The sequence below is a fragment of the Oncorhynchus tshawytscha genome, linkage group LG30, assembly GCF_018296145.1.
Source record: "Oncorhynchus tshawytscha isolate Ot180627B linkage group LG30, Otsh_v2.0, whole genome shotgun sequence".
Taxonomy (NCBI): Eukaryota; Metazoa; Chordata; class Actinopteri; order Salmoniformes; family Salmonidae; genus Oncorhynchus; species Oncorhynchus tshawytscha.
In genome coordinates, this window is record NC_056458.1 from 23,963,654 (window position 1) to 23,986,087 (window position 22,434).

A 22,434-nucleotide genomic window follows, 5' to 3' on the forward strand; every position below is an offset into this window, starting at 1 on the left:
GTGCTTTGCAGAGTCGCCATTGGATTTCTGTCAGGTGACCATGCTAAGTAGATGATAAAGAATCTCTAAAAGCCAGTGAGTTATATCCTCCTGCTTTACCTGAGCCTCTTCCTAGGGCTTGGTTTCACGGTCCACATAAATCGAGCCCGCCACTGGTCTGGTCACAAAGCTAGATTAGATTGTAACCATGGAGTCAGTACAGTCCTGGGGTTTTACAGCGCTGCGCACCCGGCAGAGCCATTTGCAAAATCATGGCAACATTGTTTGCCTTTCAAGTCTTGTTTCTGTCACTGACACCCTAAGACCTGCATTACAGACGGATAATGTGTTTCTTTTCATCTTTCGGATATATAATCCCTGTCAAGGCTATGTGAGAGGGAGGATGCTCTAGGTGTACACCTTGTCTCCAATAGCAATATTATCCAACTGCATCCACCACTGATCCATAATAACTAATGGTATCTGTGAACATGGATGGCTCTGGTAACGGTCTAAAATGTAAGCCTGCAGCTGAGTATCTTTAAAAGGTCCAACGCAGCCGTTTTTATCTCAATATCAAATTATTTCTGGGTAACAATCCTCTGAAGGTCTGGTCAAGGACACACAGACACACACCAAACCACACACATACATCCACAGCCCACTACAGACACACCCGCAAACCCTCTCGACACGTACAAACATACACTCAATAGTGTGATCACACTGTTCCAGAGTGAGCTTGTTTATCCACACAGCACAGTTATGAGTTCCACAGCTCCATGTATGGCTCCATGTTGCTGGGGTGACAAATGGCCTGGTAGCAGAGGACGATGCTATCGGCACCACACTGTTCTGTCATCCCGTACCCTCTACCTGTACCAGGCACCTGCTCCAGGTGTGATCACTGCAGTTTGTACCTATCAACCGGACGACCAGATGATAGTAGAGTAGTTCAAAGGGTACAGTATAAGTACATAGAAAAATGGAAGGAGACATACATAGTGAAAATACATGTAGATAACCTATGGGCCTACATTTACTTGCAATTGTGCATTCAAAGTAATCAGCTACAAACTAAATATGTTCTGGTGTATTAGACATATATTTCACACCATTTGCGGTAGTGTACTGAAAATACTTGACTTCTTGCTTTTACAAACTATGTCCCACTGTTTAATGTATACTCCTCAGTCCCTGTTGAGCCTTGTTATCGATGCAGTGTACCCTCTTCTCCTCCACACCCCTGCCACTAATGCACCCATCCCACTCCTCTCTAACCTATTCCAAGAGGAGGCTGATGCAAAATGCATTTCATTATAATCTGCAGTCTACTGTACCACTGAGGATCCCTGGAGCACTCTTCAACTGTACATCACGTCCAAGAACCTCCTTCTCCCCAACACTCAAGTACACTTTTGTTCCAGGAGCAATAGCCACTTTCACTATAAAAGGTCCACCGGGTCTTTGGATACAAATGTATGCAATTCAGCTGCTAAATGGCACTGCACCCAAGGCAGATAGATAGTTCCAATTTTACTGCATTTACTGCATTCGGCCACCTGGAGTTCTCTTCCGGAGTACTGTGGCTGGAATCCTATTTAAAAGATGCTACAATGACGCTTCCATTAATTGGAGACAAATAGCTGGTGTGTTGTTGTTCGGTAGCAGCCACCTCAGGGTAGTGTGAGGGAGACTCAGGGTAGTGTCAGGTGATTGTGGAGGCCAGATCATCTGATGCAGCACTCCCTCACTCTCCTTCTTGGTCAAATAGCCCTTACACAGTCTGGAGGTGTGTTTTGGGTCATTGTCCTGTTGAAAAACAAATGATAGTCCCACTAAGCTCAAACCAGAGGGGATGGCATATTGCTGCAGAATGCTGTGGTAGCCATGCTGGTTTAAGTGCGCCTTGAATTCTAAATAAATCACACACAGTGTCACCAGAAAAGCACCTCCACACCTCCTCCTCCATGCTTCACAGTGGGAACCACACATGCGGAGATCATACGTTCACCTATTCAGCATCTCACAATGACACGGCGGTTGGAACCAAAAATATCAACTTTGGTCTAAAATTTGCTTGTGTTTCTTGGCCCAAGCAAGTCTCTTCTTATTATTGATGTCCTTTAGTAGTGGTTTCTGTCCTCTGAACTGTTGATGTTGAGATGTATCTGTTACTTTGTGAAGTATTTATTTGGGCTGCAAATTCTGAGGCTGGTAACTTGAATGAACTTATCCTCTGCAGCAGAGTTAACTCTGGGTCTTCCTTTCCTGTGGCAGTCCTCATGAGACTGGTTGAGAGAATGCCAAGAATGTGCAACGCTGTCATCAAGGCACTTTGAAGAATTTCAAATAGAAAATATATTTATTTGTTTATGTCACACCCTGATTTGTTTCACCTATCTTTTTGATTGTCCCCCCTCCAGGGTGTTGCCCTTCTTCTCCATTATCCCCTGTGTATTTATACCGGTGTTCTCTGTTTGTCTGTTGCCAGTTCGTCTGGTTTGTCAAGTCAACCAGCGTTTTTGTATCAGCTCCTGCTTTTCCCCAGTCTCTCTTTTCTCGTCCTCCTGGTTTTGACCCTTGCCTGTCCTGATCCTGAGCCCGCCCACCTGACCACTCTGCCTGCCCCTGACCCTGAGCCTGCCTGCCGTCCTGTACCTTTGCCCCTGTTGCTGTTATGAACATTGTTACTTCGACACCGTCTGCATCTGGGTCTTACCTTATCCTGAAAGTTTAACTTCTTGAGTGTCGAGGGCAGGATTTTCGTTTTTGACTAAAAAAAGTACCCATTTGAAACTGCCTATTTCTCAGGCCCAGAAACTAGAATATGCATATCACTGTCAGATTAGGATAGAAAACACTCTAAAGTTTCCAAAACTGTCAAAATATTGTCTGTGAGTATAACGGAACTGATATTGCACGCGAAAACCTGAGGAAAATCAAACCAGGAAGTGCTGTTTTTCCTGAAAGCTCTCTGTTCCATTGGATGCCTTGCCTCCATTTAATGGGATATCAACCAGATTCCTTTTCCTATGGCTTCCTCAAGGTGTCAAAAGTCTTTAGACATAGTTTCAGGCTTTTATTTTGAAAAATTAGAGAGAAAGATAACATCGCGTCAGTGGATAGCTGGGTGTTCGCAGAGTTTTGCTTGCGCAACAGAGTGGGGCAGCCATCGTCTCTCCCTCTCCTATTGAAAAAAGCGACAGTCCCGGTTGATATACACTGCTCAAAAAAATAAAGGGAACACTTAAACAACACAATGTAACTCCAAGTCAATCACACTTCTGTGAAATAAAACTGTCCACTTAGGAAGCAACACTGATTGACTAAATTTCACATACTGTTGTGCAAATGGACAACAGGTGGAAATTATGGGCATTTAGCAAGACACCCCCAATAAAGGAGTGGTTCTGCAGGTGGGGACCACAGACCACTTCTCAGTTCCTATGCTTCCTGGCTGATGTTTTGGTCACTTTTGAATGCTGGCGGTGCTTTCACTCTAGTGGTAGCATGAGACGGAGTCTACAACCCACACAAGTGGCTCAGGTAGTGCAGCTCATCCAGGATGGCACATCAATGCGAGATGTGGCAAGAAGGTTCACTGTGTCTGTCAGCGTAGTGTCCAGATCATGTAGGCGCTACCAGGAGACAGGCCAGTACATCAGGAGACGTGGAGGAGGCCGTAGGGGGGAACAACCCAGCAGCAGGACCGCTACCTCCGCCTTTGTGCAAGGAGGAGCAGGAAGAGCACTGCCAGAGCCCTGCAAAATAACCTCCAGCAGGCCACAAATGTGCATGTGTCTGCTCAAACGGTCAGAAAGACTCCATGAGGGTGGTATGAGGGCCCGACGTCCACAGGTGGGGGTTGTGCTTACAGCCCAACACCGTGCAGGACGTTTGGCATTTGCCAGAGAACACCAAGATTGGCAAATTCGCCACTGGCGCCCTGTGCTCTTCACAGATGAAAGCAGGTTCACACTGAGCACATGTGACAGACGTGACAGTCTGGAGACGCCGTGGAGAACGTTCTGCTGCCTGCAACATCCTCCAGCATGACCGGTTTGGCGGTGGGTCAGGCATGGCGTGGGGTGGCATTTCTTTAGGGGGCCACACAGCCCTCCATGTGCTCGCCAGAGGTAGCCTGACTGCCATTAGGTACCGAGATGAGATCCTCAGACCCCTTGTGAGACCATATGCTGGTGCGGTTGGCCCTGGGTTCCTCCTAATGCAATACAATGCTAGACCTCATGTGGCTGGAGTGTGTCAGCAGTTCCTGCAAGAGGAAGGCATTGATGCTATGGACTGACCCGCCTGTTCCCCAGACCTGAATCCAATTGAGCACATCTGAGACATCATGTCTCACTCCATCCACCAACGCCACGTTGCACCACAGACTGTCCAGGAGTTGGCGGATGCTTTAGTCCAGGTCTGGGAGGAGATCCCTCAGAAGACCATCCGCCACCTCATCAGGAGCATGCCCAGGCATTGTAGGGAGGTCATACAGGCACGTGGAGGCCACACACACTACTGAGCCTCATTTTGACTTGTTTTAAGGACATTACATCAAAGTTGGATCAGCCTGTAGTGTGGTTTTCCACTTTAATTTTGAGTGTGACTCCAAATCCAGACCTCCATGGGTTGATAAATTTGATTTCCATTGATCATTTTTGTATGATTTTGTTGTCAGCATATTCAACTATGTAAAGAAAAAAGTATTTAATAAGAATATTTCATTCATTCAGATCTAGGATGTGTTATTTTAGTGTTCCCTTTATTTTTTTGAGCAGTGTATTTTCCATAACCAAAAATATAGTATTTTCATCTGTTTGAAGTTGGTGTACAAAACTGAAAGTAAAAGATGCAAAAACTAAACTTAAGAAAAAGGAAGCATAAAAACAGCACATATAAAAACAGATCTATTGCTTCTTAAACTTGCTTTCAATGAGAATGAGAGATCTATAACGCACATTTCTATGTGAATTTACATAGAGTTTCATATTGCAGATTTAAGGCATACCTCACTGTGTCTTTTCACTTTCACACCCTTATTTAGAGAGCAAGATAACGTGATGCAGTCCTAATATGGGCGCTGTAATACTGAACGTTTAATATTTCCCATATCTAGATATACAGTGGGGAGTAATTAATTTGCATTTTACTGTATGACATAAGTATTTGATACATCAGAAAAGCAGAACTTAATATTTGGTACAGAAACCTTTATTTGCAATTACAAAGATCATACGTTTCCTGTAGTTCTTGACCAGGTTTGCACACAATGCAGCAGGGATTTTGTTCCACTCATCCATACAGACCTTCTACAGATCCTTCAGGTTTCGGAGCTGTCGCTGGGCAATACGGACTTTCAGCTCCCTCCAAAGATTTTCTATTGGGTTCAGGTCTGCAGACTGGCTAGAGCACTCCAGGACCTTGAGATGCTTCTTACGGAGCCACTCCTTACTTGCCCTGGCTGTGTGTTTCGGGTCGTTGTCATGCTGGAAGACCCAGCCATGGTGTTCTTGGGGTTGTCATCCTTCTTCTTCCTCCAAACACGGCGAGTGGAGTTTAGACCAAAAAGCTCTATTTTTATCTCATCAGACCACATGACCTTCTCCCATTCCTCCTCTGGATCATCCAGATGGTCAGATGGTCAAACTTCAGACGGGCCTGGACATGCGCTGGCTTGAGCAGGGAGACCTTGCGTGCGCTGCAGGATTTTTATCCATGACGGCGTAGTGTGTTACTAATGGTTTTCTTTGAGATTGTGGTCCCAGCTCTCTTCAGGTCATTGACAAGGTCCTGCCGTGTAGTTCTGGGCTGATCCCTCACCTTCCTCATGATCATTGATGCCCTTCGAGGTGAGATCTTGCATGGAGCCCCAGACCGAGGGTGATTGACCGTCATCTTGAACTTCTTCCATTTTCTAATAATTGCGCCGGAATTCTTACTGGTTGGTAGGTGATCAAATACTTATGTCATGCAATAAAATGCTAATTAATTACTTAAAAATCATACAATGTGATTTTCTGGATTTTTTTTTTTCAGTTTTTGATTTGTTAAAAAAGTTTGAAATATCCAATAAATGTCTTTCCACTTCATGATTGTGTCCCACTTGTTGTTGATTCTTCACAAAAAAATACAGTTTTATATCTTTATGTTTGAAGCCTGAAATGTGGCAAAAGGTCGCAAAGTTCAAGGGGGCCGAATACTTTCGCAAGGCACTGTATATACCTAGATATAGATAGATATATTTATATCTGGTAACAGAATGGTGTTCAACATAGGAGACAGTACTGCCTATGATCGAACGGTAACTGTTATTTTCCCTCCTTTCTTAACAACTGCAGTACAATCAGAGCTTAGTTGTAGTATGCATGGCCTTGAATCAATAGCCTGCCTATGGGAACCACTTGATCAATATCTTCTCATTTTCATTGACACATCACCTTGTGAACTTTAGCCGACTTTCATACATAGGCACACACATGCGCACAAATGTTTGCACAAACAGGCACACACTTGCTCTCTCACTAAACTCTCCATTGGGAACCGGACTTGGCCGACTCTCCCGGTGACATCCTGTAATGCACTGGCCATAAACATCCATAAACAGATTGAGTGAAATATCGATGAAGCCATTTTGTTTTATTGTCCCCCCTGAAATGATTTTGTCAATGTGCTTCCATTACGTCTCCTCCAACCCCCCTGGTCCGCTAGTCTCCTGCTGATCAATCAGCGCTTTATGAAGCATGCAGCAGGATATAGCACTAGTGTTTGGAGGCCTCATAAACATTCACTTAATAGCTACTATAGCAACTGGTGGTGGGATGGAGGGAGGTGATGAAGAAGAGTGTATGGGCAAAGGACGACAAAGACAGAGGCTTGTTTCTAAATAGGTTATATAGCACAGTCGGTGTGGACCAGGCCTCCCAGTGAGAGGTGATGTTGTTGATCCAGATATACAGTAACAGCCAAAAGTTTGGAAACACCTAATAATTCAAGGGTTCTTTTTTATTTTTTATTATTTTCTACATTGTAGAATAATAGTGACGACATCAACACTATCACATAACAGATATGGAATCATGTAGTAACCAAAAAGTGTTAACTCTTTGACGCACCCATCCCTTTAGCGGGATCATTTTCATCAACACCCGCTGAATTGCAGTGCGCCAAATTCAAATTAAATTACAAAAAATATTTAATTTTCATGAAATCACAAGTGCAATATAGAAAAACACAGTTTAGCTTGTTGTTAATCCACCTGGCGTGTCAGATTTCAATACAGCTTTTCAGCAAAAGCATAACAAGCGTTTATGTAAGAACATCTCTCTCAGTAGACAAAATATTACAAACACTAGCAGCCAAGTAGATTGGTCACGAAAGTCAGAAAAGCAAGAGATTAAATCGCTTATCTTTGATGATCTTCGGATGTTTGCACTCACGAGACTCCCAGTTACACAATAAAATGTTCCTTTTGTTCCATAAAGATAATTTTTATATCCAAAATCCCTTCATTTGTTTGGCGCGTTATGTTCAGAAATCCACAGGCTCGAGCGGTTAAGACATCGCAGACAAAAATTCCAAATAGTATCCGTAATGTCCACAGAAACATGTCAAACGTTTTTTATAATCAGTCCTCAGGTTGTTTTAAAAATATATAATCGATAATACACTGCTCAAAAAAATAAAGGGAACACTAAAATAACACATCCTAGATCTGAATGAATGAAATATTCTTATTAAATACTTTTTTCTTTACATAGTTGAATGTGCTGACAACAAAATCACAAAAATGATCAATGGAAATCAAATTTATCAACCCATGGAGGTCTGGATTTGGAGTCACACTAAAAATTAAAGTGGAAAACCACACTACAGGCTGATCCAACTTTGATGTAATGTCCTTAAAACAAGTCAAAATGAGGCTCAGTAGTGTGTGTGGCCTCCACGTGCCTGTATGACCTCCCTATAACGCCTGGGCATGCTCCTGATGAGGTGGAGGATGGTCTCCTGAGGGATCTCCTCCCAGACCTGGACTAAAACATCCGCCTACTCCTGGACAGTCTGTGGTGCAATGTGGCGTTGGTGGATGGAGCGAGACATGATGTCCCAGATGTGCTCAATTGGATTCAGGTCTGGGGAACGGGCGGGCCACTCCATAGCATCAATGCCTTCCTCTTGCAGGAACTGCTGACACACTCCAGCCACATGAGGTCTAGCATTGTCTTGCATTAGGAGGAACCCAGGGCCAACCGCACCAGCAAATGGTCTCACAAGGGGTCTGAGGATCTCATCTCGGTGCCTAATGGCAGTCAGGCTACCTCTGGCGAGCACATGGAGGGCTGTGCGGCCCCCTAAAGAAATGCCACCCCACACCATGACTGACCCACCGCCAAACTGGTCATGCTGGAGGATGTTGCAGGCAGCAGAACGTTCTCCACGGCGTCTCTAGAATGTCACGTCTGTCACATGTGCTCAGTGTGAACCTGCTTTTATCTGTGAAGAGCACAGGGCGCCAGTGCCAAATTTGCCAATCTTGGTGTTCTCTGGCAAATGCCAAACGTCCTGCACGGTGTTGGGCTGTAAGCACAACCCCCACCTGTGGACGTCAGGCCCCCATACCACCCTCATGGAGTCTGTTTCTGACCGTTTGAGCAGACACATGCACATTTGTGGCCTGCTGGAGGTCATTTTGCAGGGCTCTGGCAGTGCTCCTACTGCTCCTCCTACCAAAACATCAGCCAGGAAGCATAGGAACTGAGAAGTGGTCTGTGGTCCCCACCTGCAGAACCACTCCTTTATTGGGGGTGTCTTGCTAAATGCCCATAATTTCCACCTGTTGTCTATTCCATTTGCACAACAGTATGTGAAATTTAGTCAATCAGTGTTGCTTCCTAAGTGGACAGTTTTATTTCACAGAAGTGTGATTGACTTGGAGTTACATTGTGTTGTTTAAGTGTTCCCTTTATTTTTTTGAGCAGTGTATATTTCACAGCGGTTTAGATGGTACAATAAGTCTCTACACAATGAATGGTTGTTTTTTCTGTTTCCTGGTCTAGATCTGACTACAGCTGCAGTCTGTCAACACTGAGTAACTTTATTACTTTCTCTCTAATGGGCTCTAATTAGCATCTATCAACTTGTCTATGGACTGTGGCTAGCGGGGTGGTAGCAGTGTTTGAGAGAAGACTGACTGGGCTCTGCAGTGACAGAATGAGGAACTGATGTCGTGTTCTCTGATATACTGCACTGGTAATTTAGAACAGATTTTCTGGGTTTTTACTCTTCACCTTAATGCTGTGTTATGCATTAAGCCAAACCATTCTGGGTTATGTCCCTCAGACTGTATGAATTCACATAACGAAACGAGCTTGAAGAGACGGTACTTATGTGTGAGTTTGTGTGAGTTTATGGCAAAAGAGGCTCCTCAAATAATGATATTTCAAAATGTTGCTTTGACACTCTGGTATTCTGAAATACTGCTGTTTTGACAGCTCATCACACACCCATGTACTCTGGGAAAACTGACATTACATATGGACAGCCTCTATTGCTTATCATGGATATGGGTGGCAAGTTTGAATGGTCTTCTCTTTCAGGCAGGGGGCTGAGTTCTCTTTCAGCATTGTTAAAATAAAAACAGTCCAAATTGTTCATTTTGACCATTAAGCTGGCACTCTATACTGGCCATCTTTCTCTGCATACTATGATAATCGGCAGATAGCCTAGTGGTTAGAGAGTTGGGCCAGTAACCAAAAGGTTACGAAATCGAGTCCCCGAGCTGACCAGGTAAAAATCTGTCATTCTGCCCCTGTATAAGGCAGTTAACCCACTGTTCCTAGGCCGTCATTGTAAATAATAATTTGTTCTTAATAACTGACTTGCCTAGTTTAATAAAAAATAAAATAAAAATCCTCATAAAAGCTGCATCATGACTCTTTTCCATACCATCTGAGCAAAAGGTAATGTCTTGACTGTGAGGCCTGGTTATTTATACCAAGAGCTCCTTGTTACAGTGTAGAAATATGTATGGTTTTTTTTCGGGTCTGTGTCGTTGGGTGACTTGTGACAGGCTTTTGGGGTTTGGGGATTGGGATATGTCTCTTATCTGTCATAGTCTCAGTAGTCTGTTGGTAAATACATGTACATATACAACAGCCTACAGTGTATAACTGCCACTAGAGACAGTTGATGCATATGGGTTGCAAGCATTGGTGGAAAAGTACCCAATTGTCATACTTGAGTAAAAGTAAAGATACCTTAATAGAAAATTACTCAAGTAAAAGTCACCCTGTAAAATACTTGAGTAACAGTCTAAAAGTTTTTTTTTTTTAAATGTACATACTGTAAGCATCAAAAGTACATGTAATTGCTAAAATATACTTAGGTATCAAAAGCTTTGCATTCTTAGAAATCTATGCAGAATTTAGTTTTTTCATGTATTATTTCTTACAGTTACCCCAGGAAATGTTAAGTGTTATTATACATACAGCCGGGAAGAACTATTGGCTATAAGAGCAACGTCAACTTACCAACATTATGGCAAGTAATACGACTTTCCAAAAGCGGATCCTCTGTTTGGAGCACCACCCAGGACAATGGATCAGATCCCAGTAGGCGACCCAAAACAACGTCGCTGCAGAAGAGGCAGACAGAGCGGTATTCTGGTCAGGCTGACTTCCGTCATCATGAAGTGCTTTGAGAGACTAGTCAAGGATCATATCACCTCCACCCTACCTGACACCCTAGACCCACTCCAATTTGCTTACGGCCCCAATAGGTCCACAGACGACGCATTCGCAATCACACTGCACATTGCCCTAACCCATCTGGACAAGAGGAATACCTATGTAAAAATGCTGTTCATCGATCAGCATTTAACACCATAGAACCCTTCAAACTCGTAATTAAGCTTGAGACCCTAGGAAGCAACATCTCCACCCCGCTGATCCTCAACACTGGTGCCCCACAAGGGTGCGTTCTCAGCCCTCTCCAGTACTCCCTGTTCACCCATGACTGCATGACCATGCACGCCTCAAACTTAATCATCAAGTTTGCAGATGACACTACAGTGGTAGGCTTGATTACCAACAACGACAAGACGGCCTACAGGGAGAAGGTGAGGGCCCTCGGAGTGTGGTGTCAGGAAAATAACATCACACTCAACTTCAACAAAACAAAGGAGATGATCGTGGACTTCAGGAATTAGCAGAGGGAGCACTCCCCTATCCACATCGACAGGACAGTAGTGGAGAAGGTGGAAAGTTTAAAATTCACGGACAAACTGAAATGGTCCATCCACACAGACAGCGTGGTGAAGAAGGCGCAACAGCGCCTCTTCAACCTCAGGAGGCTGAAGAAATTTGGCTTGTCACCAAAAACACTCACAAACCTTTATAGCCTGGTACGGCAACTGCTCCGCCCACAATAGTAAGGCTCTCCAGAGGGTAGTGAGGTCTGCACAACGCATCACCGGGGTCAAACTACCTGCCCTCCAGGACACCTACAGCACCTGATGTCACAGGAAGGCCAAAAAGATCAAAGACAACAACCACCCGAGCCACTGCCTGTTGACTACGTTTTTTAATAATTAAAAATTGGATGTAATAGATGTATCACTAGTCACTTTAAACAATACCACTTTATATAATGTTTACAAACCCTACATTACTAATCTCATATGTATATACTGTACTCTATACCATCTACTTCATCTTGCCTATGTCGTTCGGCCATCGCTCATCCATATATGTACATATTCTTATTCATTCCTTTACACTTGTGTATAAAGGTAGTTGTTGTGAAATTGTTAGATTACTTGTTTGATATGACTGCATGGTCGGAACTAGAAGCACAAGCACTTCGCAAAACACTTGCATTAACATCTGCTAACCATGTGTATGTAACCATTACATTTTGATTTGATTTTAAAAGTATAATTTCAAGTTCTTTAAATTAAGCAAACCAGACGGCATCATTTTCTTATTTACGTTGTAACGGTTTTGACTTGAGGTTATTGTTTATAGGGGTGCCAGGTAGGTTGTGCCTACCAGATAAAACATTGGTTTCTCCTTTTGGTTTGGGAGGGAATGAGTCCCATCTGGTCCGTCAAGTCTACACCAATACAAAGGACTTATGTAAAAGTCAGGATGGAAATAAACTTTCCATAAACCCTTAAAACATTGGAAAGAACTTCAAAAACAACTATATTCTTTTGCGCGGGTTGTATTAGCAACATCAATGATTACACACACATATATAATAACATCACATTCTGGTTCCTCCAGAAATGTCCTGTACCTCGGACCTAAAAAGAGTCCAGCCCGGTAAAGGAGTTCAGGGAACTCAAGTGACTTTTGTCACGCAATGTTTGTCCGTTCCTTCAGTGTAGCGTAAACTCAGTATTATCATACAATCAATATAACAATTATTTTACCACACAGCTATAAAGCGTATCAACTCTTACTAAGTCCTCAACTACAACTAACTACATAAATCATCACAGTATACATCACATCAAAACAAATGAAATACTGTATACAAAAAGGTTGTAGTAAATCAGACAATCCAATCCGCCCAACAGATCTCCAGCAGAGAAAGGCCACGAAGAACAGATACGTGTAGTCCACGGACGCAAAGAGTGGATCCAATCCTGGGTAAACCCTATTAGGCTACAAAACAAACGGAATAGAGAAACTTCTCGGGTTAGAAACTTAGGGTTGAACCCATCACAACCCCACTTTTGCGCAGCTGATGCTGGCTATTTAATTGGGAATTAAAGGGAAAGCGCCCTATTCGAATGAGAAGCACTGAGACGGTTCAGAAAAATTCAGGGCCGTCACAACGTATAGCCAGGGGCATGCTCCAACACTCAGACATCATTCACAAACGAAGCATGTGTTTAGTGAGTCTGCCAGATCAGGGGTAGTAGGGAAGACCAGGGATGTTTTCTTGATAATTGTGTTAATTAGGCATTTTTTCTGTCCTGCTAAGAATTCAAAATGTAACGAGTACTTTTGGGTGTAAGGGAAAATGTGTGGAGTAAAAAGTACATAATTCTCTTTAGGAATGTAGTGAAGTAAAAGTAAAAGTTGTCTTAAATATAAGTAGTAAAGTAAAGTATAGATACCCCTAAAATCTACTTAAGTAGTACTTTCAAGTATTTTCACTTAAATAAATTACACCACTGGCTGCAGGTAGCCTAGTGCTTAGAGCATTGGGCCAGTAACTGAAAGGTCACTGGTTCAAATACCTGAGCTGATAAGGTGAAAGTCTGTTGATGTGTCCTTGAGTAAAGCCCTTAACCCTAATTTGCTCCAGGGGTGTCGTACTACTATGACTGACCCAGAAAACAACACATTTCACTGCACTTATCTAGTTTACAAGACAATAAAAACATCACATGAATGGTCCGATGGAGTACTGTCTCCTGTTTAGTGTCTCTTAATGGACCCTCATCCCTGTGGGAGTTCAAACAAAGTTCATCTGATAATATTCAATTACAATTTATACTGTATTCCATGTGGCCTGCGTTATCTCCATATGGACTTCATTAATAATACTTTTCATATTCATCTGTTTCATGCAACTCTCATTGCATTACCTGCAACACCTGTCCGCTGTTTCAGTGTTTGCTTCCTTACAAAAACATTTTATCAAATAATGTTTATATTATTACCTTTTTGACAAATAAGATGTGTCACTGAGTGGTGAATAAGAACCCTGACCTAAACCCCCTAAAAGGGGAAGCCAGACAAACAGAAAATGCAAAAACAAAAAAACATAGCTTGAAGAAACTTTCTGAGTCATTTTACAGCCTAGAAGTCCAGTTACACAGTCTTATAGCCATTCCCTTCATCTCTGCTGAAGAGGTGTGACTCCTAGCAGCAGAGCTGTCAGAGTAAAACAAACCCCCTGCCAAGCCTACTGTACATATGCCCAAGAGGCCTTTGGGATACATACAGGAAGACAAATGCTGCTGTGCTGTTGCCATTACATTTACATCAGGAGAACAGAAGCACTTCCACCTGGAATAGACCAGCAAGTTATCTACAGTGCATTTGGAAAATAATTCCCTTGACTTTTTCCACATTGTGTTACGTTAAAGCCTTGTTCTAAAAATGTATCTCTTTTTTCCCCTCATCAATCTACACACAATGCCCCATAATAAGTATTCAGTATTCAGACCCTTTACTTTGTTGAAGAAACTTTGGCAGTGATTACAGCCTCGAGTCTTCTTGGGTATAACACTACAAGCGTGGCACACGTGTATTTGGGGACTTTTTCCCATTCTTCTCTGCAGATCCTCTCAAGCTCTATCAGGTTGGATGGGGAGCATCCCTGCACAGCTATTTTCAGGTGTCTCTAGAGATGTTCGATCGGATTCAAGTCCGGGCTCTGGCTGGGCCACCGAAGGACATTGAGAGACTTGTCCCGAAGCCACTCCTGCGTTGTCTTTGCTTTGTGCACAGGGTCGTTGTCCTGCTGGAAGGTGAAACTTTGCCAGAGTCTGAGTTCCTGAGCGCTCTGGAGCAGGTTTTCATGAAGTATCTCTCTGTAGTTTGTTCTGTTCATCTTTCCCTCGATCCTGACTAGTCTCCCATTCCCTGCTACTGAAAAACATCCCCACCATGCTTCACCGCAGGGATGGTGCCAGGTTTCCTCCAGACGTGACACTTGGCATTCACACCAAAGGGTTCAATCTTGGTTTCTTCAGACCAGAGGATCTTGTTTCTCATGGTCTGTGTCTATTAGTTGCCTTTTGGAAAACTCAAAGCAGTCTGTCATGTGCCCATTTCTGAAGAGTGGCTTCCATCTGGATACTCTACCATAAAGGCCTGATTGGTGGAGTGCTGCAGAGATGGTTGTCCTTCTGGAAGCTTCTCCTATCTCAACAGAGGAACTCTGGAGCCCTGTAAGAGTGACTGTTGGGCTTTTGGCCACCTCCCTGACCAAGGCCCTTCTCCCCAGATTGCTCAGTTTGGCCAGGGGGCCAGCTCTAGGAAGAGTCTTTGTGGTTCCAATCTTCTTTCATTTAAGAATGATGGAGGTCACTGTGTTCTTTTGGACCTTCAATGCTGCAGAAATGTTTTGGTACCCTTCCCTAGACCCTTCCCTTCTCCAATTCCTTCGACCTCATGGCCTGGTTTTTGCTCTGACATGCACTCTCAACCGTGAGACCTTATATGGACAGCTCTGTGCCATTTCAAATCATGTCCAATCAATTTAATTTACCACAGGTTGAAACATTTCAAGGATGATCAATGAAAACAAGATACACCTGAGCTCAATTTCGATTCTCATAACAAAGGGTCTGAATACTTATGTAAATACGATATTCAAAATAATTGTTCTTATACATTTTCAAACATTTCTAAAAACCTGTTTTCACTTTGTAATTGTGTGTCTATTGATGAGTGTAACTTAATCAATTTTAGAACAGGCTGTAACATAACAAAATCTGGAAAAATTCAAGGTGTTTGAATACTTTCCGAATGTCCCACATAGCTGAGGGAGTACTTCTGTTTGCATATTTTCCCTTGCTGCTTTCCGATCAAAAAACTGAGAGCTGTAATTCAAGAAAATCCTTAAAGGAATAACGTCCCTGTAAATATTCTCAAGTATTCAGGTACCCAACCATCACCCTGTCGCTGTTATTGAAAATACTCCCCTTATTCGTTTTTGAATAGGATAACTTTTAGAGGCTAAACTTTTAGAGGTGTTTTGGAGTCCCTGCCGTGCCACAAAGTGCTTTGAAACACATTTAGTGAGGCCATCGATCCACTAGCAGCACCCCAATGTAAAGGTTATTCAATAGCATAGGGTGGGACTACAGTAGCTCAGAGCCTAAATTAACTCTGTGGCATAGGTGAGACCTTGTGGGATGTGGCGGCCATGGCGGCCCATATAGATCTGTAGCTTTAGAGATTATGTCCATTGATTTGGCATCACAGTGTGGTATTGAGCGACGGGCCGACGGCTGGCAGAGAGAGGAGGTCTCCTGGCTAATGTTGTAGTTCTGTGATTACAGGTGCCGAGGGAGCCGTATTCACCAACTCTGTGGAGACGCCACACGTCAGGGCCGAGCCCTTCAAAGAGCTACGGTAAGATACGTTTCTCTTTGAATCCACCCTGATGCACACACATAATATACATGCACACAAACACACACACGGCCGGGTTTGGGGACGGTGTAAACCTTGGTGTGTGGTGAGGGATGGTGTGATTGGATTATTTCCTTTTAAATGATTCACTAACCCTATGCATACTGCCTCTGACAACCATTACTATATATTCCAGCCAGATAAGTGGTGTTTTAAAGATTCCTGTAGATGTTCTGCTGACAGGGCCTATACTGCAGGTGTGTCCTGTCATCAGACTAAGGTTATTTGCTTGTGCTAAGGCACAGCATCAACATCTTCCTTTTGGTTCAGTTTTCCTTCTTAATGGGGTAGAGAATGATATGTGAGTCCCCACCTATATGCTAGCATACAGTATAAACATACCTTTTTTGTAGTCAACTAAATCACAGTATCGTTTTTAATAGTTTAGAAACAGCAGATAGGCTCCACTCACAGGTAGATAGATACATTTTACCCTTGTAGCAAATAATACAGTGTAATATTACTTTTGGGGACTCCTGAGTGGTGCAGCAGTCTAAGACACTGCATCTCAGGGCTAGAGGCATCACTACAGACCCTTGTTCGATTCCAGGCTGTATCACAACCGGCCGTGTTTGGGATTCCGATAGGGCGGTGCACAATTGGCCCAGCTTCGTCCGGGTTTGGGTGTGGCCGGGGTAGGCCATCATTGTAAATAAGAATTTGTTCATAACTGACTTGCCTAGTTAAATAAAGGATAATTAAATATAAAAATTAGCTTTGGAACAGGCCTATAGGATTGGACTTTCTTCCAATGCCCTGTAGCTTGGAAAGACTCGACTCTGTGAAGCAATTTACACTCCTCGAGCAACTCCATCCCGTCCAGTTCCGTTTTGATGAAGAACCATTTGGCTGCGTTGTTGTGTGGTCTCCGACATGTACAGATCAATGGCTGTATCTTTGGCAGTGGATGAGCCCCCTCTCCACCCAGATCAATGCCCGGATGCTCATCAGAATGTAATTAAAGGAGCTTCTCATGAACTAAAACAAACATATGAAGTACAATGCCAATGTCAGAGGCAAGAGACATAGAGAAGGGAGAGAGGGAGAGGGGTAAATAGAAGTAGAGTGGCTGATGGCTGACAAGTGGTGGATTAGACATGGCAGGAAAGACAGATTTGTAGGGAGAGAGATAATGAGCAGTTAGTGCCACTTGGAGCGTTGGCCTCCACCGACACACAGGTGACTATACCACCACACAACCACCCAAAATATATATGGACGGATACACACAAGCACACTCTTCACCTTCCAATCTACAACATGGGTGTCAAACATATAGCCCAGTGTTTTGGGGTCCAATAAGGCCCGTGTGCGTTTTGAGATTATCGTTTGGGTGGGGGCGAAACAAAGTAAATATACTTTAAAATGACTAAACCCAAATTTAAACTGTGTAGAAATGATGGACCTACATTTATACAGTTTTGTTGACTGTCCAGCTCACTTACAATCACAGAAATGAAAACTAGACAGTCAGGGAGTATCAAAAATTCCCAAAACAATAGATAGAGGACTCGTTGCAGACCGAATGGAGCCCCCGGGGCAAAATGTATTTGACACCCCTGCCATAAAATGATGTTTGTGAAGCCACAGACACAGCACCTCTCTCCCTCCCCCTGGCCCTAACAGAGTGAGAGGAGAGAAGGGTACAGTGGGCCCACCCTCGTTGACAGTTGACACTGGTTACCATCCCTGCCTCCACATACACCAAACATTCTGACACCCATCAATCAAAATGAACACTCTGTATGAACACGCAGTTCATAGCATCACCATGCTACTGTAGCAGCCCATGCATCATCCTTTACTTTCAAAACAGAGGAGGCCCATTCAGTGGTACTTAGATAGAATTGTACAGCTTCTTCATGTAAATGAACCGTGACTCATCAATCATTTACGGAGCTTTAGACATGATCATTTAACCTTTTACTGCAGTGGGCTAAATCTGGGTCAGACAGTGACTCTTGGTAGTCTTAAAAAAATCTACTTTGAAACAAACATATACAACGTACAAACATGGTTATAGGCTTGCAAAAAAGAAGACACCTGTACCATGTCAGATTTTTTTTTTCTTTTTTGAGTTTGCATCGAAATATTACACGTTATATACATCACAGAAGACTGAAATATAACACAATTGTTTGACATAGAAACACCGGATTTTTGGCAGCATTTTTAGGAAAAGGACAGATCACTTTGAGTGATGCTCCGGAGCTCAGCATACCATTCCCAGTGTAATTTTTGGTTGGAGGCTAGGGCTTTTTCTTCTATTTATGCGCTCTTTTGTAACAAGTAGCCAATTGAAAATGAGATATGGCCCAAATTATCCAATTACATTGGAAAGAGGGGTGAGCACAGTGGAGCATGAGTAAAATAATATTTCCATAATGTGTTGGAATCCTTGGCAGGCATCAATTCAGGATCCCATCATGTTCTATTTTGAGAGTCATATTCTCCTACTTAGAACAATAGCCAGCATCATATCTCTTCGGTTGATGATCATGTGTCATCCACATTACATGTCTTTCTATTGAATACATTTCTCACTTGTGGCAGCAGAAAGGAGGACAGGAATATTTGACAGATGCCCTGACCCGTTCTCTACACAAATAAAGACAAAACAATATGACGCCTAGCTTGAGAGCAAAAAAACATCACAATAACTCCTTGAACATGGAATGTGTTCTCAAGAGCGAATTTGACAAACCCATAAAAGGCTTCCTTTGAAAATGGAGCCACTATTTTATCTGGCTTTATTATTCGACCGTGTCGTGACTTGACTTTGGCATTAACATTGACTGTTATTTTTCGAATTAACTAAATATGTCTAATTGTTACCTGATTAAATGAATCACATAACAATTAACTAATTAGGATCTGGGGCACCACGAGAGCAGTTCTTTAAAGAGTTACCATCTCCCGAATCAAACTCTAAAAGATCTTTACCTATCACACTTATAAACAGTCAACTTATTATTCAAAACCTCGTATCATATCACCATTCTGAACAGTCGTAACCTCCTTGCATCTAACCAGAGCCTTACTTATGATTCAGTACCACACAAATTGGTTTAATTATTTATTTACTAGCTAATTAAATGAGAACACAGGATAAACATACACACTATGCACCGGTTATTGACTGGAGACGTAATATGCTGAAAACAGGTCCCTAGCGGAATGACAACAACATGGGTTCTTGTTAAAGAAGAGAGGAGAGGGAGAGAGAGGGACAGAGACACTTGACATTGCCACATTCAGAAACTACTCTCACCTGCAATAACCATATACTTTGCACACGAACCGTAGCCCTCTTTGAGCAAGAAATCATGAATGTATTTACTTGAAATGCCTGGGTTCGCCGGAGATTTCTCGGTGAATGGGGCAGTCTTGGAAAGGGTGATGGGCCATTTCGCGGCACGCTTGTAAGGCTCTGATTGTCCAAAATAGTTCCAACAACTCTTCTACTGTTGTCCTTCTTTGTAGTTGTTCGGTATCCGGTGACTTGTTGTGTAGTGCTGAACAGAACTACAGAGTTAATTTTCCTTCCGTTCGCTCTTTAAGATACTTCTTTGAAGAAAGGCTTGCCAACCTTATCAATGACTCCCCAGTGGGGTGATGAGAGTAGAGTAATACGATGGTTTGAGGAGAGTAACAGGATGGTCCTACTTATATTTGCTTTTGATGATAATTTACTTAGGACAGCTAATCAGCCGTACCAGTGATTGTCCGGAAGGTGATGTTATCATCTCCACCTCGTGTTGAGATTCAAAGTTCAAACCATTTTAAACGTGTAGCAGCCGCTTCATACATTTTCTGGTTCCTTCTGTTTTTTTCTTAGCCCATTATTTATACATTTTGCCCAAAAAGGGTGGTTCCGGCAGGCTGGCACACTCCCTGACCTCACTCCAGGGCAGTGACTACTCACTGTGCCAAGTTATGGGGAAAAAATTATCTCTTATAACTTCTCAAATCACATCCTTCTCTTAACAAAAACACTTTCATCATGTTCCATATTACATGCACAACCCCTAGTAAGTTTCAAAGTTACAGTATTTCCTTTATTACATTTTTAATGACATCACAAAATAACAAACATAATGACATTAGTGTTCTATAGATCGCCTCTGACCATTCCCCACGTTCTACGTTAGAAATATTGTTCCAGTGTTCGCTTTTGAGCATGTTAGAGTTTCAGCGGGAAAAAGTCTGTTGCGAATTTTGAGTGCACAGGCCTGGATCTTCTCCGTTCATTTACAATAGGACGTGAGTTGTTAATCCCCACTAGTTCTTTCCTTCCCCCTCTGGGTGAGAGGGGGTCTGATTGAAGTTATTCATTGCCAACCTGATCTGACCTATTTGGATTCTCGTGGACAGTCATGACATCTGTCATAACTGTTATACCTTTGAGTTGAGTTTTGGAGGTGATTTGTAATCATTAAAACAAATTCTGTGTCTGTAGTTCGGGTGAGGAAGTAGGCCTTGGTGGAAATGCAATAGGTTTAGTGCTTCCATCCACACTGCAATAAGACCCAGACATGTCAAACAGACCCCCATTTCAAAGTGTATATTTGTCAGAGTAATTGGGCGAACATAGTGTGCCGTTGCCGATGTTCAGGTCACAAAATTATTTCAGAAAGCCACAATCACACTAATCACTGGAGATAATAAACTCTACTGTTATCCAACCAATTAACTCTATGATCACTTGTCCGGTTAAAGTAGGATACATTTCATTTAATTTCTCACAGTTGACCACTATACAGATAATACTGTATGTATCAGATCATAATTAGCCATGATTAGGAGACGTTGTGAAGGACACAAAAGGGAAAACACACCGCAAAAATATGGCGTACATTTACATTGTAATCCCATGCAATTTCTTTCAATTGGAAAACCATATCATTTACACAATGGCATATTTGAACTCTGGTGATATGAACGAGGACTCATGAAAAGTCATTAACCTTTGATCTCAGCTGGAGATGTTGATGGTGGTGCATGCCACCAGAGGAAGGGAGGGAACAGAGAGAGAGAGGGGGAAGGAAGGGAGTCACTGGTGGCATCTCATATTCTCGGTGTATGCAAACGACCCGTTATCTTCCTGTTTTACGGGTGATAATCAGCGGGGGGAGGGGGACTCTCTGTGATCCTGAGTCGACACCAAGGATACTGTTGCTGTAATGTTATGTCTTATAATCGGTTTATTTTCCCTCCAGCAGCATCTCAGACACACAACACAGCCCAACCCTGAATACAGATAGATAGCCAGGCTGAGGCTCACACGCTTTTCAAAGAGGAAGAGCACTTTGGGCTAAGATTAATGGGAATGATTGTTTGGATTTTCAAACCAATAAATACTTTTTAAAATTCCTTTATTGTGATTCTAATCAATGATTGAACAGTTGTTGTTTGACTCTTTTCTGATCACAACATGACAACAACACATGACATGATGACAATGTTTTGTCCTTCATCTTTACAGTGAAGATAGTAAGCTGTTTCTCATCCTCCTATACTGATGTCGAACTCCAAATAAAGTTTTGTCCTGTTGTGTTGATCACCTCTGAGAGGACATGGTGTATCATCACAGTGTTATTCTGCTCATTTATGTTTTAGCAGACACACTTAGCACTATGTTTACTCTCTAAGAGTGTACATTATGTCCAAAGCATTATGTCCATATGCCCGCTCCCTGGTTGGTCAATATTTCCAATTGCATACTGAGATAGTGACCATCTCCTTGATTTTAAACATAATAAAATAAGTATACATGCTGTAGTGTCCTATACCCCACTCTGGATATGTAGCCTATTTTGAATTAGCTGGATATGTCGCCTATTTTGAATTAGCTGGATATGTAGCCTATTTTGAATTTCTGTCTAGATTCAGACTGCTTGAATATTATAAGCATTTGATGATTTCCCAGTGTGGACAACATTGCACACCCGTCAAATCAAATCAAATCAAATCGTATTGGTCACATACACATGGTTATCAGATGTTAATACGAGTGTAGCGAAATGCTTGTGCTTCTAGTTCCAACAGTGCAGTAATATATAACAAGTAATCTAACAATTTCACAACTACCATATACACACAAGTGTAAAGGGATGAATAAGAATATGTACATATAAATATGTGGATGAGCGATGGCCGTGCGGCATAGGCAAGATGCAGTAAATGGTATAGAGTACAGTATATACATATGAGCTGAGTAATGTAGGGTATGTAAACATCATATAAAGTGGCATTGTTTAAAGAGACTAGTGATACATTTATTACA

General features: G+C 42.5%; 1 protein-coding gene across 1 annotated transcript in view; it reads left to right on the forward strand.

Moving 5' to 3' along the window:
- Positions 1–22,434, forward strand: part of LOC112228549 (delta-sarcoglycan) — a 100,901-nt gene that overhangs the window by 72,787 nt on the left and 5,680 nt on the right. The window contains exon 6 of the mRNA XM_024393958.2: positions 16,016–16,088. Coding sequence (XP_024249726.1) covers positions 16,016–16,088 — 73 coding nt within the window. The remainder of the gene's footprint in view (positions 1–16,015; positions 16,089–22,434) is intronic.